We start from the raw sequence: 15,379 nt of genomic DNA, 5'->3' as shown, positions 1-15,379 counted from the left end.
TTTTAGATCATATTTTGTTTAATCTTCAAAATAGATTTGATAGTTATTACAAGCTCACTTTTTATGCATAAAACGGTTTAATAAACTATAATTATAATTGCTTCTAAGTAAGCTTTTTTAACTAATTAAAGTATTAATTCTACTGCTAAATCTACTCACAGATTATAAATAATACACTAATGAAATTGTCTATTTGCTTAGAAGTATAAAAAACTAAGAATTAAAAATCAAAACACTAAAGGTTTATATAAACTTTATTTAACTTACACTGCGCTTAGAATTTCAAAAATGTTATACAACTTTTGCATTTTACAGTCTGCAAAGCTTTGCAGCGTTTGAGTTTATAGTAGTTTGAATAAAGCGGCATTATTACAAAACGAAGAATTCTCAAAACATTTCGGATACAAAGACATGGCTGTGTTCCTAATACTACTCTACTCCTAAATTTTCAAGTCTGCAATTAATATGTAGACATTTCAACTAAAATGCTTAAATTTCAGAACTTTGGTTATACTAAAATGGAAGAAGCACAAAAAAGCTGCACACACAACCGTAGAGTGAGTTCAGATGACAAAACGTCAGACAAACCTTACAAAATGGAAATTGTCTGGTCAAACGTGGTACGGTTCACTATTTTGCATCTAATTGCGATCGTCGGTGTTTATCAGTGCTTTTTCGCCAAGTCTCAAACCAACTGGTTCCGTGAGTTTTGCTGTTATCTCATTAAATTTCAAAACTTTTTTGAGTTCTTTTACTTAACAGTTAGAAATTAAAGGTTTCAAGTATGCCGTTTTGAAAGTTCTCTTGTTACAGCTGTATAAAAGTAGTATATTTTACAATTACAGTAACTAATAAAAAAGAAATGTGTTAATTTTCTGTGTTTATTGACTTATATGAGCCATAATTTAAATATATGATAATAAATTCTTAATTTAATTTAAATTCCGCGTTTTTGCATGCTTTTTTGTTATAATCACTATACTCAATTCACAAAGTTGTAAGGTTTCTGCTCAGTTCATAAACATCTTAAAATGTAACATTTCAATACAAATGTTAATGACCTCATTAGGTAATTTTAAACAATTTGCGCAATCGGATGCATTAATCGCAAATTTTTACTTCGTTCCAACAGACATGGGATATTATTGGATAAGTGCCCTCGGGATTACTGCAGGCGCTCACAGGTTGTGGTCTCACAAGTCATACAAAGCCAGTTTGCCATTGAAAGTCATCCTGGCTTGCTTGGGTTCAATGGCTTATGAGGTTGGTATGGTAATTAAAAAGTCGTTTACCGTTGTTTATCTAATTAAAAGTAATTAACTATGTGTTTCGTTGTAAAGAGTGTTTTTGCGTAGTTACGTTTAGTTTAGTTCGTTAAAAGTATTGCTTTAATATTTGGAAAAAATAAAACTTTATTAGAATTAGAACTCTTAAAAAATTAGTTTCTTAAAACTATTTTTCTTGTTGTTATTGTTTTAAAGAAAGAACTAAATACTTCAAAACTTATAGTACATATGTGTTTATTTGATACGTGCAACTTTCTCATATTTATCTTAATTATACGTACATAAATTATTTTGTTCTTACAATTATTATACTTGCTTGCTGGCAACGGTATTTAAAACACTTCAAGCAGTAATAATGAGTTGAAATTAAAACTTTTGTTGATTTTTTAGAAGTATAATTTTCAATATACACTAGGACAATCATTAAATAATGGCTTAAAAATGTATATATATTTTTTATTAACCATAAAAGCTTATCATCATTTTTTCCTTTGTACTGATTAAGTATTTGATAAAAACAACAATATAATGCGAGTTTTGCTACTTCACTTGTCATTAATGAAATTTAATCTACAAAACGCTCATACTTCATTTAAGAATGAATTTATTTTAAAAAATTATTAAGACGTTTTAAACAAAGAAATTAGTTTAAGCTTAAAATTTTTTGTTATAAACTCTTCAAATACAACATATAAATAACACAACGCTCACACTTTATATAAAAACGTTACCAGTAGTCAGAACTTACACTTTTTTCCACAGAACTCAGTGTACGAGTGGGCCAGGGACCACAGGGTGCACCACAAGTTCTCAGACACGGACGCAGACCCGCACAACTGCAACAGGGGCTTTTTCTTTAGCCACATCGGCTGGCTGCTGTGCAGAAAACATCCCCAGGTAATCATTCAGGGAAGGAAGATCGACCTGAGCGATCTGCACAACGACCCGGTGGTCATGTTCCAGCACAAGTGAGTATGAATGTCGTTTTAACTTTGTTTAATTGGAGAAATAAGTAATAAAAGCCATTAAATGAATAACTTTACTGTTAATCAACTTTGAATGCTGACTTTTTAGAAGGAAAAGTTTTTAACTATTTTTGATACTTTTATACCTGTTGATCTTATAATATTTTGATTTGTTAATACTATATAATCTGTTTTATCATTTAACATTGCTAAAATTTGAAAGGAAAAACTATACAAGCAAGCCATGACAGAAATAAGCTTAAGTTATACAGTCAAGCAAAGTCTAGATATAATTACAATTACATTTAAGTTTTGTTCTAAAATATAACTTTTAAAAACTATTAAGAACCAAAAACACGTAAAATACAAAATTAGCTTTAAAGCTAGAGTAAAATTAATAAAAACGAGACAAGTTAGCTTTAAAACGGTCAAATTTTACATTAAATCCAGTCACCGATTGTGTTAGACTATTAATAGTTGTATAAATTGTCAATCATTTCATTAAGAAAAACATAACTTCATAAAACTTTTAGCTTTATATGCGAACAAATATAAAAAGTACTGGTACTGTATATTTAATAACAGTAAACGATAAATTAAACAATTAATAATTTGTGTGAACAGTAAAGGTTTTATGAACTTTTTTGTGTAGAGAAAAGTTTTTTTAGAGATGAACTGATTGTTTAAACAAATAATATTTTTACAGGCACAAGTACACTTTCATGGCAATATTCACCTTCCTACTTCCTTCTGGTTAGTTGATTAGTAATAGGAGTTTTAATTAAGAGTATATATCGTAATTTTAACTGTTATAATATTTAAATAAGGCAAAAAAAGATCAAGTATTTTGCTTAATGCGCTAGTTCAAAAACTAAAAAGAGTTGCTGCTTAGTTTAGTTTTTTTTTAAGTAAACGTTTCTAAACTTTTTTAAGGAATAAGTTTCCATAATTTGAATTACAAAAGAACAACAGTTAAAAAAGTTAATAAACGAAGGTTTTGTAGTTTTAATTTATTTAAAATTTAAAATTCCCGATCACATTTTTAAATGTATTTTTCATTATTATTTTATATGGCTAGTCCTAAAAAAAATTATTGAAGGAAGCTAAATAGTGCAACAGATATTACAATTTTTTTTGTAATCATTAAAAAAGACTTTTTTGTTTTGTATTACCAATTTTCTTGAGAATGTATGAAACAAACTTCTAACATATGGCTATCTTTAAACTAAAAAAATAAATCTTAGAACTAAACTTAAGTATTATTGTTAACTAAGTTATAAAATATAGTTCTATGGTCAGTAAGTTGAGGGAAATTATACAGATAAGTTATAGTTGTGCACACGAAAATTTAACTGATTAACTATAGTTAGACTGCTTTAATTACTCAAGAAGTAAAAAAATAAGTTTAACTGATCACGAGCTATTTCAACATTTAGGAGCCAGTTTTTTTTTAAGTTACACATATATTTCACTTTTTATACTATTTATTTTTATTTACAGGAAATTTGAATCTTATTAACACTATTTTATGTATATAAAAACTCGATTTAAAATTTACGTACTAATATTCATGCATCTAAAGTAGCATTACTGTAAAAGTATTAATTTTTTAGGAGTAAAAGTTTATGTAAAGTTTTGTAGAACAAAAGCTACTTTAACAGACAATAAAGTATATAAATAATTTTAATTTCTAAAAAACTACTTTTTTAAACGTCATGAACAAACTTTATTTAGAATTTTTTACGTGAAAAAACAACGAAATGCTATTCAAAAAAAATTACTACAGGAAGATAGTGATAATTTCTAAAAATAGCAAAATAATACACAATATTTAAGTTGCTTGCCTCTCCTATAAAAATAATGAGTTTTTTGAAATATGATAAGTTAAAATCGAGAAACAATAACTCGAAAATATTGAATAAATAGGAGTATGTATTTGAAATTTTTATTAAAATTTAAAGATTAGTAATAAAGTTTTGATGCCAACAGTCTTTTATTCTTCTTCCAGTAATAACTTAAAAAAGTATTTTGTTTCATTTCTTTCTAAAGTTTTTTGCTTTTGAAACAGTTTGTTTTATAATTTTTTGTATTTTAGTGCTAAAACGTTCACATCAAATAATATAAGATGAGATAATATATGATAATATAAAAATACTTAAGGATATTAGTTTTACTAAATAAATTCATTAGAGTTGTAAAAATATATTTGTAAACACTGAAAAATAGGTGTATTTTAAAAGCTAAAAACTTTTTTTATCAATAGTCAAAAAGCAACTTGTTTTTTATTCAATTATAAAATTTCAACAAAGACGCTTTTTAAGAGAGTTAATTGCACTACTTATTTCTTACATTTAAAGCATATTAAAGGTATACTTTAGAGATATTTTTACAATTAGATAAATAGAATCTTTACTATATATGTACTTTAAAGTCATCGATTTTTAGTAAACGTAAAGGTTTTTTTAGTTAAAACCATTTTCTTAGTATTAACTTTTGCATCAAAGCCTTAATGCGCTTAGACTAGTCGTGCGTAAATGTTCCAGTGATAACAAAAGTATTTGTTTTTGCTATTGCTTAAAAAAAACTTTTTTTTAATAAATCTAAAGTGTTTCATAAAACGAAATGAAAAAGTGGTATCTATATACTTTATTTTACTTTTGGTACAAATATTTTGGTATCTGATGTAAACAATTTGAAAAAGATGTTTTTATTTATAAACATGAAATTAATTGTAGTAAAGATCTTATTTTCTCGTTAAATTATTTTACTCATTGGGATCTTGTGATTGCTATTTTAATAGAAGCAGTACTCGAAATAAAAATAAAATAAAAAAAATTTTATTGGATAGAATTCCGTAAAGTCAATTTAGCTTTAAAAATCAATATATTTAAAGCATACATATAAACAGTATATAGAAAAAAATTTTAGGATTTAAATATACTTTTGATACCCAATTACTTAAATATTTTTTACATATGTAAAATGACTAATCATTATACAACGATGTGAATTTTAACAAATAAAATTAACTCCAAAGTAAGAATATCTTTAAATGATCTCCAATTAAATTATAGTCAAATAGTTTTTACTTCTAAAAATAATAACATTTTAACGACTCTAAATGTTTTTACTAAGTAGTAGTACTGATATTTCGATAATATTTTGCTATCTAAAACACTTTACATACAGAAGTTAAATTAAAATTACAATGTTTATTAACACTGAAAATATCGATCACATGAACAATAATTTTATTTGTTAGAAAAAAAAGCATTGATTAATCACTTTATTTCAGTACTACCTGTTTTACTTTGGAACGAGAGTTTGTGGGCTTCGTACTGCGTGTGCGTGTTGAGGTACGTGTTGGTGCTCCATGCAACTTGGTCGGTCAACAGTTTTGCCCATTACTTTGGTGATAAGCCCTACGACAAGAGCATCAAGCCGGCAGAAAACCCGTTTGTTGCGTTTTTTGCAGTGGGTAAGTTGTTTCAGCGCTGTATTATGTTTTTATTTTCAACCGTTAAAAAGTTTTGATTTAAACGAGTACCTATTTTTTAATATTAAAATTAATTTTTCTACTGAAATTACCTTCAAAACTAAATATTTTTTTAGTTCTCTAATAAATATCATTTCATTCTGACGATAAGTTCATAACAAGTACAAATATTACATTTAGCTATGTTTTTTTAACAGACTAAGTACTGTCATTATTTGCAATACAGTGTCATAAGACCTATGTGCTTAAAACACTAAAAAAGCTCGTAAAAGCATTTTGGCCTAACTTGTTATAAAAATTCTACTGTTATTTTTATATTTTTTTCAACTTTATCGGTTTATAGTCATGGGATTTTGTTAGCTCACAATAGTTTGATTTTCTACATAGCTTCAATATTTTTATGACAAACACCTTGACTATTAGCTTGTTTTAAATTTTTCTAAAAACGTTAAAGCTAAAATCCTAGTTTGTTTGATAATAGTTTTATAACTTCAAATATTTATTTTATTATCAATAAAATGTTTCACAGAAACGATATCTTCAGACGTCAGTTTAATCTGTAAAATAAGTAAATATATAAAAAAACATAATAAAATCAAGTACATAAAATAACAGTTTTAAAACGATTTCATGAAACAGGTGAAGGTTTCCACAACTACCACCACACATTTCCAATGGACTACTCAACGAGCGAATTCGGGTTGAAGCTGAACTTCACCACATTTTTCATCGATGCCATGTCCTTCCTCGGGCTTGCTTCTGGCCGTAAGAAGATGTCAGAGCAGGTGGTCGAAGCGAGATCTAAGAGGACCGGAGACCATTCCAGAAAAAATAAATAATTTGTTTTTCACAGGCGGCCGACCTGACCATTTTTTAGTTGTCTTTCATAGATTTGCAATAATTGAACTAAGTTTCTTGTTGCAATGTGTTGAATTTAGTATGATACTATGGTTTTCAATAACACAATATACTTTGCTACTAGACATGACCATTTTGTACACAAAATTTTTTTAGACTCTTATTTATTTAGAAAATACTTTTTTACTTAAATTTTTTAAAATATCCTTCATGAATGAATGAGGTTAAATTGTTTAAATTTTTCTCCGTTACTGTTTTTGATTTAACTAAATAGTTATGTCTTAAATAAACATCTACCTTTAAACGCATGCTTGTTTTCTATATTATACTTTATATTATTATTCTTAAAATTTAAGTATTTACTTTTGTTAATTAACTAAAAAACTTCAATTATTTAGGTAAAATTTGGATTAATACTTATACATTTAAATGTTTGCTCTTCATTTATAATATTTTTAAAATATACCTGTAAAAATACTTTCGTCCCAATATCTAATTTTATATATTAATAATTAGTTATTTAAATAGTTAAGTTTAAAGTATTTAAGTAAATAGCTACCGTGTTTAAAAGGTAAGGTGAAACTAGCAGACAATTAACGAACGCGTTACATAGACTAAGACATTTTTAGTAGTTAAAGTGTTTACTGAATGATATGTCTCTAATTACAAACACTTTTTGTTATTGAGGTTACTAATCATTCTGGCCGTTCATACTAATCAAAGTGGTAAAGGTAAAAGCAACTTTACTTACACAAAGCGTAATTTGTTTAAAAATAGAAATACGTTTGTTTTTATATTATTTTTAGGTTTTTTGTTCTAGTCTACTTATATATATTTTAAAGCTTATAAAGTACTTAATATATATTTTAAGTTATAAGTTAAAATTGTGTACCATTGAATTATAGAACAAAATATATAAAAAAAGATTCAGCTATAAATACTTTCGATCAAGGGTCCTTTTTAATCTGAAAAGTGGGTGATCTAGTAGATTACATTAAGAATCTCTGACTTGTTGAGACTAAAATCAGTTAAAACATTTTTTAACAAAGTTTAAAGTAGTTAATTACAATCTCATCTTTTTCTGTTATTGATATGAAAATTAAAATGACAATAAAAACATAAGAAAAAAGTTAAGAAACTTTAACATCATAACAAAGTTTTATCTTTAGATACCTATCTACGTTGACTTTGTAAATATTTTAAAAAAATATTAACTACAACAAGACCTACATTTTAAATTGATAAAAATGGATATGTATATGATTAAAATTGAAAAAATATATATTATTTTTTTTTATATTTGATTGATTGTTTTCTTTCTATTAAGTTGTAAATTCAAATCAATTAAAGATAATTACTAAAACTATTAAAAAACTTAAAGTTTTCAGTATGAAATTTCACTTGTACAACAAGAAAATAACATGAAATTCTAACATAAGATAAAGTATTCTTTCATTATTAGTTTAAATTAAAAACAATGTTTCTAATTAAATTTTTTAACTTTTTCAAATGCAAGTACAAAATTTTTAAGGTTAAATTAAGATTTTTTCTTGGATGTAAACGATTGCTCTCGAAGACGTTATGTCGTCTGAACTTGAATTTAACAACTTGGTTGAACAGGCTGGATGTTGTATAGAAACGGCTATTTCTAAGTTGCGTTATGAAGCGAAAGTATAAACTGGTTTACTTTATTTGTAGTTAATTAGTTTTTGAATTGGAGTTATTTTTTTGTCTGATCTTGTACAGTTGAATTTATCTGTTTTTGTTTATACGATGAAATATAGTTGGTATATATTGCGTTTTTTTTTTACAATTACAGTTAGTACATAAATTCATAGCACTTGAGCCAGAAATCCCTCGAATAAAGTAAATTTATGTAAAACTTGCATAGGTCATATAATAAAAACAAATAAAAGAATTAATATTTCCTTAATATAAAACTCAAGAGTATTGAAAATGAAAATTATTTGAAAAATACTTATGTATTTGCAGTAAAGCCATTATAAACTTGAATATTTTGGAAAATTTTATTTGGGGATATCTTAAAAAAATAAAGAAAAAAATTCATAATAAAAATTTAGTATAGTAAGTAACTTAAAAAAAGAAATTATTATTTAATTTTTGGAGAAAAACCAAAACAAGTAAAAAAATTGAAAAAAACGTTAAATTTTAAAGGGGCCCCACTACTAAAGTCTAACCCCAATTCGATGGGAATTATTGTGAAGAGCAAAGCAAAAGAAGGACCTTTAGAATAAAAAAAAATTCCAAGCTAGCATTAAAGAAATTAAAAATATTGGGCTTCAAAGTTTGGTAAAAAAAAAGTTATAAAAAAAACTTTAGAGCCAAAGTAACCCTCGTGTTTCTGACAAGTAACTTATGAATACTAGATTCGACCAGAAAATTTTGAATTCTTTCATGTGAATTTTCGCTAATAAACAGTTAATAGTAACTTGTTTCATTTTAAGTACTTTCAAAAAACAGATACTTCTGACACAATGAAGTAGTTCTATTTATACTGAATGTTAACTTTAATGGAAACTAACTTTTTATACAAATAAAAGTATATTTACCTAAAGTTTTAATTAAATAACTATAATTGAATCTGTAGTTTAAAATAAAATATGAATAGTAGTTTTTAATTTAAAGAGGAAGTAACTAAAGTTAGTTTGTGACTTTAGATCAGTTTCGATACGAAAACTAAATGAGGTACTAAACAACTTATAAGAGTTTGGGGTTAAGTTAATTTAAAGTTTAAAAAAACTTTTGAAATAAATTAAACATATTAAAGAGTATAACAAAACAATTTAAAAAAACGAAGCATTACTGCTTTGAACTGATAAATTGTACATAAATTTCTTACTAAGTGATTTATTTTACATAAAAAACTAATTGTTGTTATAAAAATGTTATTTGTTTATTTTCTGTTATGAAATGATATAAAACATTAATTAAATATATATATCTAAATTTTTCAGCACAGTTTGTGATAAAATTGTTCTGAAATGCCAAAAAAACTCAGGGGTGCTCATAAACTAAGGTCAATCTTTGAGGGCAAAGAAACTAGTACTGATCCAAATTGCCCCAACCAACATGACCTTTTTCAACAGAAGAGTGGATTGGCAGTGGAAGAAAAATTAAAGCCAGTGAGACAATTTTCAGAAAAACAAAAGGAACTTGAAAGCGAATAATTCAAGGAAAGTAGTGCGTTGATGCATATAAAAAATACCAATGATGGAAACAAGACAAATAAAAAATCTACTGTTCTGGTAAAAGGTTGTGTTAAAATGACCTACACGAATGTTAGCCCACATGATGAAGTGCTGAAAAACAGCAACAAAATTTTTGTAAATAAATCCAGTGATAAGAAAGAACTAAGTGATGTTGTTGAACAGTTAAAAAATGAATGTGTAAATTTTAAGGTGCTGCAAGTTTTATCAAGCTATTGAAGGACGTAATAACTAATAAGAAAATGAGACTAGGTAAGGTAGAATTTCCTAACGAGACTGACGATGATATGTCAAGGACGGTAGAAAAATATGAAAATAAATCCATTAAAACAGCGACGGGCGTTGCAAGCGATTCGGAAGACCAAGGACAAGATCAAAACACTTCATCAGAAGCAGAAAGTGTTGCTAATCAAAACTTACCAAAATGTTCCGATCATCAAAGTATGCAATTACAGAACTATATTGTTAAGCTAAATAATGCTAAAAGTAAGCAAGAAAAATACATTGTCATTCTTGAAGAGTTTTTAGATTGCTGTTGTCAGATAAGTGGTAGTATGCTGTACATCGAAGGCACGTTTAAAAAACTAAAATGCTCGTCATGTTGCAAATACGTAGACGTAACTGATTGGAATGATCTCCTTTTGAAGGAAATTGAATCCATAAATAGTTTGATTTCTTTGTTTGAAGAGAAAGCTAAACATCATCGAGGTTTAGCAGAATTTGTTCTACAGTTCCTCCGGTTTTTAGACATAATGGTTTCTGAAGTTGTGGAATTAGAACTAGAGAAAATCAGTTGCGATGAATCCCAACTTATAAACATTACAAAGCTACAGTGCAAAATCTGTATCATTTAGGCGCCTTGTGTAGGATTATCTATCATATATTGATGAAGCTTCTGGTTTTAAAAAAGCTCACTGTTGACCGAAAAACTGATACATCTTGGAAAAAATAAGTGACAAGCTCCTTTCAAACTTCCAAGAAGAATTGATTGCACTCGAAGACGTTATGTTGCCCGAACTTGCTGAACTGAAACGTAGCTTGGTTGAACAGGCTGGATGTTGTATAGAAACGGCTATTTCTAAGTTGCGTTATGAAACGGAAGTATAAACTAGTTTACTTTATTTGTGGTTAATTAGTTTTTGAATTGGATTTTTTTTTTTCGATCTTGTACAGTTTAATTTATCTGTTTTTGTTATGATGAAATTTAGTTGGTGTTTTTTTTTTTTTTTTTTGTTTATCCGATGGAATAAATATTGCATTAAATAATTTTTGTCTTTAATTAAACTAAAAAACTTGATTATTTAACTTTTAAAAATGTATTTTTCAAGCATTTTTAATAAAATGCTGTATAAACTTTATTTTCTACGGAAAAGTGTATCAAAAAAAAATTACATCAATGTTACAATATATTATAAATATAAACAATTTAAAACATAGTTAAAGTTTTTAAAATCATCTTAACAGTAAAATAAAAATCTAAAAAAAAATGTAAAAGATTAGGTGCACCGTTAAAGTTTCATTAAAAATTTCCAGCAATAAACAACACAATTTGTTTCAATGTGGTCTCCTCACAAAATATCTACTATTTAATTTAGGTTTGAAAATTAGTATATTATAGCAGATTAATTAACTTTTATAAAAGCTTATCTTTTTCTTTTCTTTAACAAAAGTAATTAAACATAAAAACAAAAATATAAAACTGTCTTAATTTATATTGATTACAATTAAAACAAAACTGACTTAAAAATTTTGAACATAAAACTCAAAGTAAGCATCGGCAAGTGTCATCACAGCTAAGGCTTGGACTTTAAAATGCCACGAGGCAAGTTTAGTCTTGATCATACAACTTAAATCGTCAGACCACAAGTTCCAAGCTAGGTAGACTGAGACTACTGACAGCTTGTATGTATAAGTATAAAAAAAGCTAATAGTCGAAAAATTAGATAGTTGTTCAAAAACTTAAATTTTAGAACCTATTTTCTTGAATTGCTTTGTTTTACAACCAATGAGTATCCTTTATATTTTGATTTTAAAAAACCTAAAAATTAGTCTTGTGTCTAAAAATCAAAACTCCAGAAATGTTTTTTGTAGAGACTGTACTTTATGTACTCTAGCTTAAAAAAAATTAAGAAAGGTCTTTTTATTTTTATTCTTTTAGTTATTTAGACTTCTATTTAATGTTTGTAAAGGAGTGTAAATTTTAAAATAAGCTGGTATAAGTTTGACATGCTAGCACTCGATAAAACAGTTTCATAACACAAAATTTTTACTTCTGTAGAACCAATTCTTACGAACAAGTTTAATACATTTATTATAAAATATGGTATTGGTTTCGGTAGGAAACTAAATTATGCTTTAAAAAGACTAATCTTTTTAAAAAAAAATAATTTTATTTTCACTCTTAAATGTTTATTAAGTTAGCAATATTCTATTTAATCAACATTCTATAGAATAATGTTGGTCAGCATACGGTCTTCAGGTAAAATCCGGCTTGCGAATGTATATTAAAAGATAAAAGTTTGTACTAAACAAATATATGAAAAAAATTGATAACAGTTTCTTTTTTTTTGGTTGAACGAAAAACCAATATTTGCAAAAAAAAATTAATTCTTGTTCACAAATTTTACTAAAAATGTGGTCAATTGAATAAAATCCTTTTGCCAGTATAAACCTTTAATATTATTGACTAAATTTAACGTATAACTTGAAAGCTTATAATCTTTACGAATCTTAGAAAGTTATTTTTGTTGTTATTATAAAAAATCTGCCAATTTACAAATTTAAAAAGCTTTAAGCATAGTAGTCTATGTCTCCTTTACTGAACTCATCGAAATTACTTAATGTTATGTTACATAAATTCATCATTATTGTGAGTCTACAGTAACCTGCCGCTTAGGTACACATTTCTTAAGTACGCACTGCCAGTTGGATAAGCACTTTTAAGCCGGAAAATGCTGTGTAATTTTTTTTTTACTAATAAATTCAAAAAACAAACTTAAAACTAGTAATTAAAAAGTATTGTATTTTTAAAAATATTTTGTATAAATTTCAATATAGTTAAAATAATAAGCTAAAAAAAAAAGTTATAAATTTTCAATAGTTATTGTCCTAGACATGACGTTAAAATGTTCTGGTGTATGAATCGATAACCGAAAGGTTTTTTCGTGCACCAGGTCCTTGGACTAAACTTTTTGAGCGTTTTTTGTCGTTCAATAAACAATATATTAAATCTAGTATGCAAAACAACATAATAAATTTTATTTATTTAACAAAAAATAAAACTTAAATTAGCATACCCCATTGCAAAATATAAGAGTAAAAAGTGTGTGAAAGGTCATATAAAACTTTATGTAACTGACGTTTACATACCTTGTGATTTACACACATATTTATAAAGCATATAAAAAAGTAATACAAACAAAAGTTAATATGTGTTTAGCTTCTGGACAAGACATAAAAAGGTATCCGTGGTATGCAACTCAAAAACCAAAAGGTTTTACGTGCACAAGGTCCTAAGACCAAGTATTTTGAGCATCTTTCTTTTTATTTAGTAGACTATATACAATATAGGTAATGATATATCAAAAAATTTTAGGTACACACTGCCGGTTTTGAGCTAAAAATTTTGAGCTGCGTTTAAACTTTAAAATGTGTACCTAAGCGGTAGATTACTGTATTTTATACAAGTAGGTGTCAAATATGAACCAAGGGTCAATTTTGCACGAAGACACTTTTGAATGGGTTTGATTTATTTTTCTTGTTATTACTATCACTGTTACTCCTAACCTTGGTCGGTAGCTTTGTTTTAATTTTTTTTTACTATCACTTGTCCTGGATATAACATTTTTCTATTATCTATTAATCTGTATGTGCGACTCGATAACCGAAAGGATCTTCGTGCACCAGGATGTATTACCAAACATTTTGGGCGTATTTTTTTGTTTTTATTTTATTTTCTTAATCTTAATTTGGTAACTGTTGCCCCTAACCCTTAATTTTTGTTTCTCAATTTTTTTCTCATTTTACGCTCATAAAAAAAGTCTTTATACATAATTGACCCGTTCCCATTTCGTACAGTATTATTACGTCTATAAAAGTTAACTGTAAAACTTTTAATTTGTTATCATATTTAAATTTTCATTTTGCAATTTTCAACATGTTTTCAATACTGTAAGTTATACACGATAACTTGAGTGTTAAACATAACGCTTAATACCTGTTCAGTAATTATCAAAATCCGTTTGTATAATTTAGAATTATAGCTTGTGATCTACCTGATGCGCAAGTTTCTGATCCAAAAAATTTTTAAATATTATTTTACTGTAGTTTACTATTAGAAAGCAGAAATATTTCATGTCACTACAAAGAAAATTACACCTTAAAAAACAGTTGTATTTATTTTAATGAACTTAAATACCTCTTTGGGACATTTTTTATAATTGATTCACAGTGAATTTTTTTGATGATCCACTGTGCACATTTTCAAGATGTTGAGAACGAGTTCTTACTAATAAATTCAAGTTTTTATCACTGGAACAACTGTTAAGTATATGTTTTCATACTTAATGTTTACAAAAATCAATGAAAAACACCCTGGTTATATTTAAGTAGCCGCCAAGTAAAAAAAGTACTTAATTGAAATATTGACAGTAAAGGCAACAAAAATAGATAAGTATAAATTTATCAAAAAATATTTGATAACACATCGACTCACTTTCTCAAAAAGATTTAAAACAGCCTGATTTTGCAGACTTTTCAAATTTGATAAATGTGTTAACCCAAATGCGTGACAATCACGTATTTATCAATATTTGATGTATGGTAAAAAGTTATGGTCGTTTACAAACTAGTTAACACTGTCAAGTCAAATTTATAACATAAATTATAACATTTTGCTTAAATATTTATACAGCTTCAGAAAAAATCGCTTTGGAGTTATTTGGTTTTGTATTCATAATTAATTTATCGTTATATAATTAGAAAACTGCATTAAATGCACTCAGTTACAACAGTTGAACAACTGACGTTTTTTATTCTTTGTTCTTACATTTTTAGGTTTTTATAACAACTTCTACAACTTTAATTAAAAATGGTGAAATACAGTAAAATTTGTTAACAAGCAAATACTGTTCTAGTCTAGGCTAACTACTCGGGTTATTTTTTTAGGATTAGCTCAAAAATATTAGAAATGTAAATAAAACGTTATTTTTAAGTTAAGAATATAATAATTTTAAGACTTGTAGATGAATTATTTACAGTGAATTTATTTTGCATCTTATATACAGGAATTATTTAACTACAAACTTTTATCTCAGAGTGAGCATTTTTTCAAACTGTATAAGGTATCTTGTATTATAAATAATTTAGTTTAAAATTTTTTAACCTTAGAAAATTTAGGTAAAGGCCGGTAATATCCTATTATGGTAATTAATTTCATTAGTTAGAATTAAACAAAAAGTTTTGATAAAACAGTCAACTTACTGAAGCATATTTTTATAAAATTTAAAATATCTTTTAGAGTTTTGTTCGGCTTTCAAAGTTAATTAT

The 15,379-nt window shown here is 26.4% G+C and overlaps 1 protein-coding gene across 1 annotated transcript; it reads left to right on the top strand.

The window, feature by feature from the left end:
• The first annotated feature begins 519 nt into the window (after positions 1-519).
• Positions 520-6,737, top strand: LOC145832022 (acyl-CoA desaturase-like). The gene is made up of 6 exons (XM_082939390.1): positions 520-702; positions 1,133-1,263; positions 2,049-2,254; positions 2,958-3,004; positions 5,547-5,729; positions 6,387-6,737. The coding sequence occupies exons 1-6, from the start codon at positions 597-599 to the stop codon at positions 6,584-6,586; spliced, it is 873 nt and encodes a 290-aa protein (XP_082795516.1). The 5' UTR covers positions 520-596; the 3' UTR covers positions 6,587-6,737.
• The last annotated feature ends 8,642 nt before the right edge of the window (positions 6,738-15,379 follow it).

This window comes from Thalia democratica, chromosome 3 (assembly GCF_965202585.1).
Source record: "Thalia democratica chromosome 3, ktThaDemo2.hap1.1, whole genome shotgun sequence".
In the NCBI taxonomy this organism is placed as follows: Eukaryota; Metazoa; Chordata; class Thaliacea; order Salpida; family Salpidae; genus Thalia; species Thalia democratica.
The sequence above is the reverse complement of the archived record's forward strand: the minus strand, read 5'-3'. Positions and strand labels throughout refer to the sequence as shown.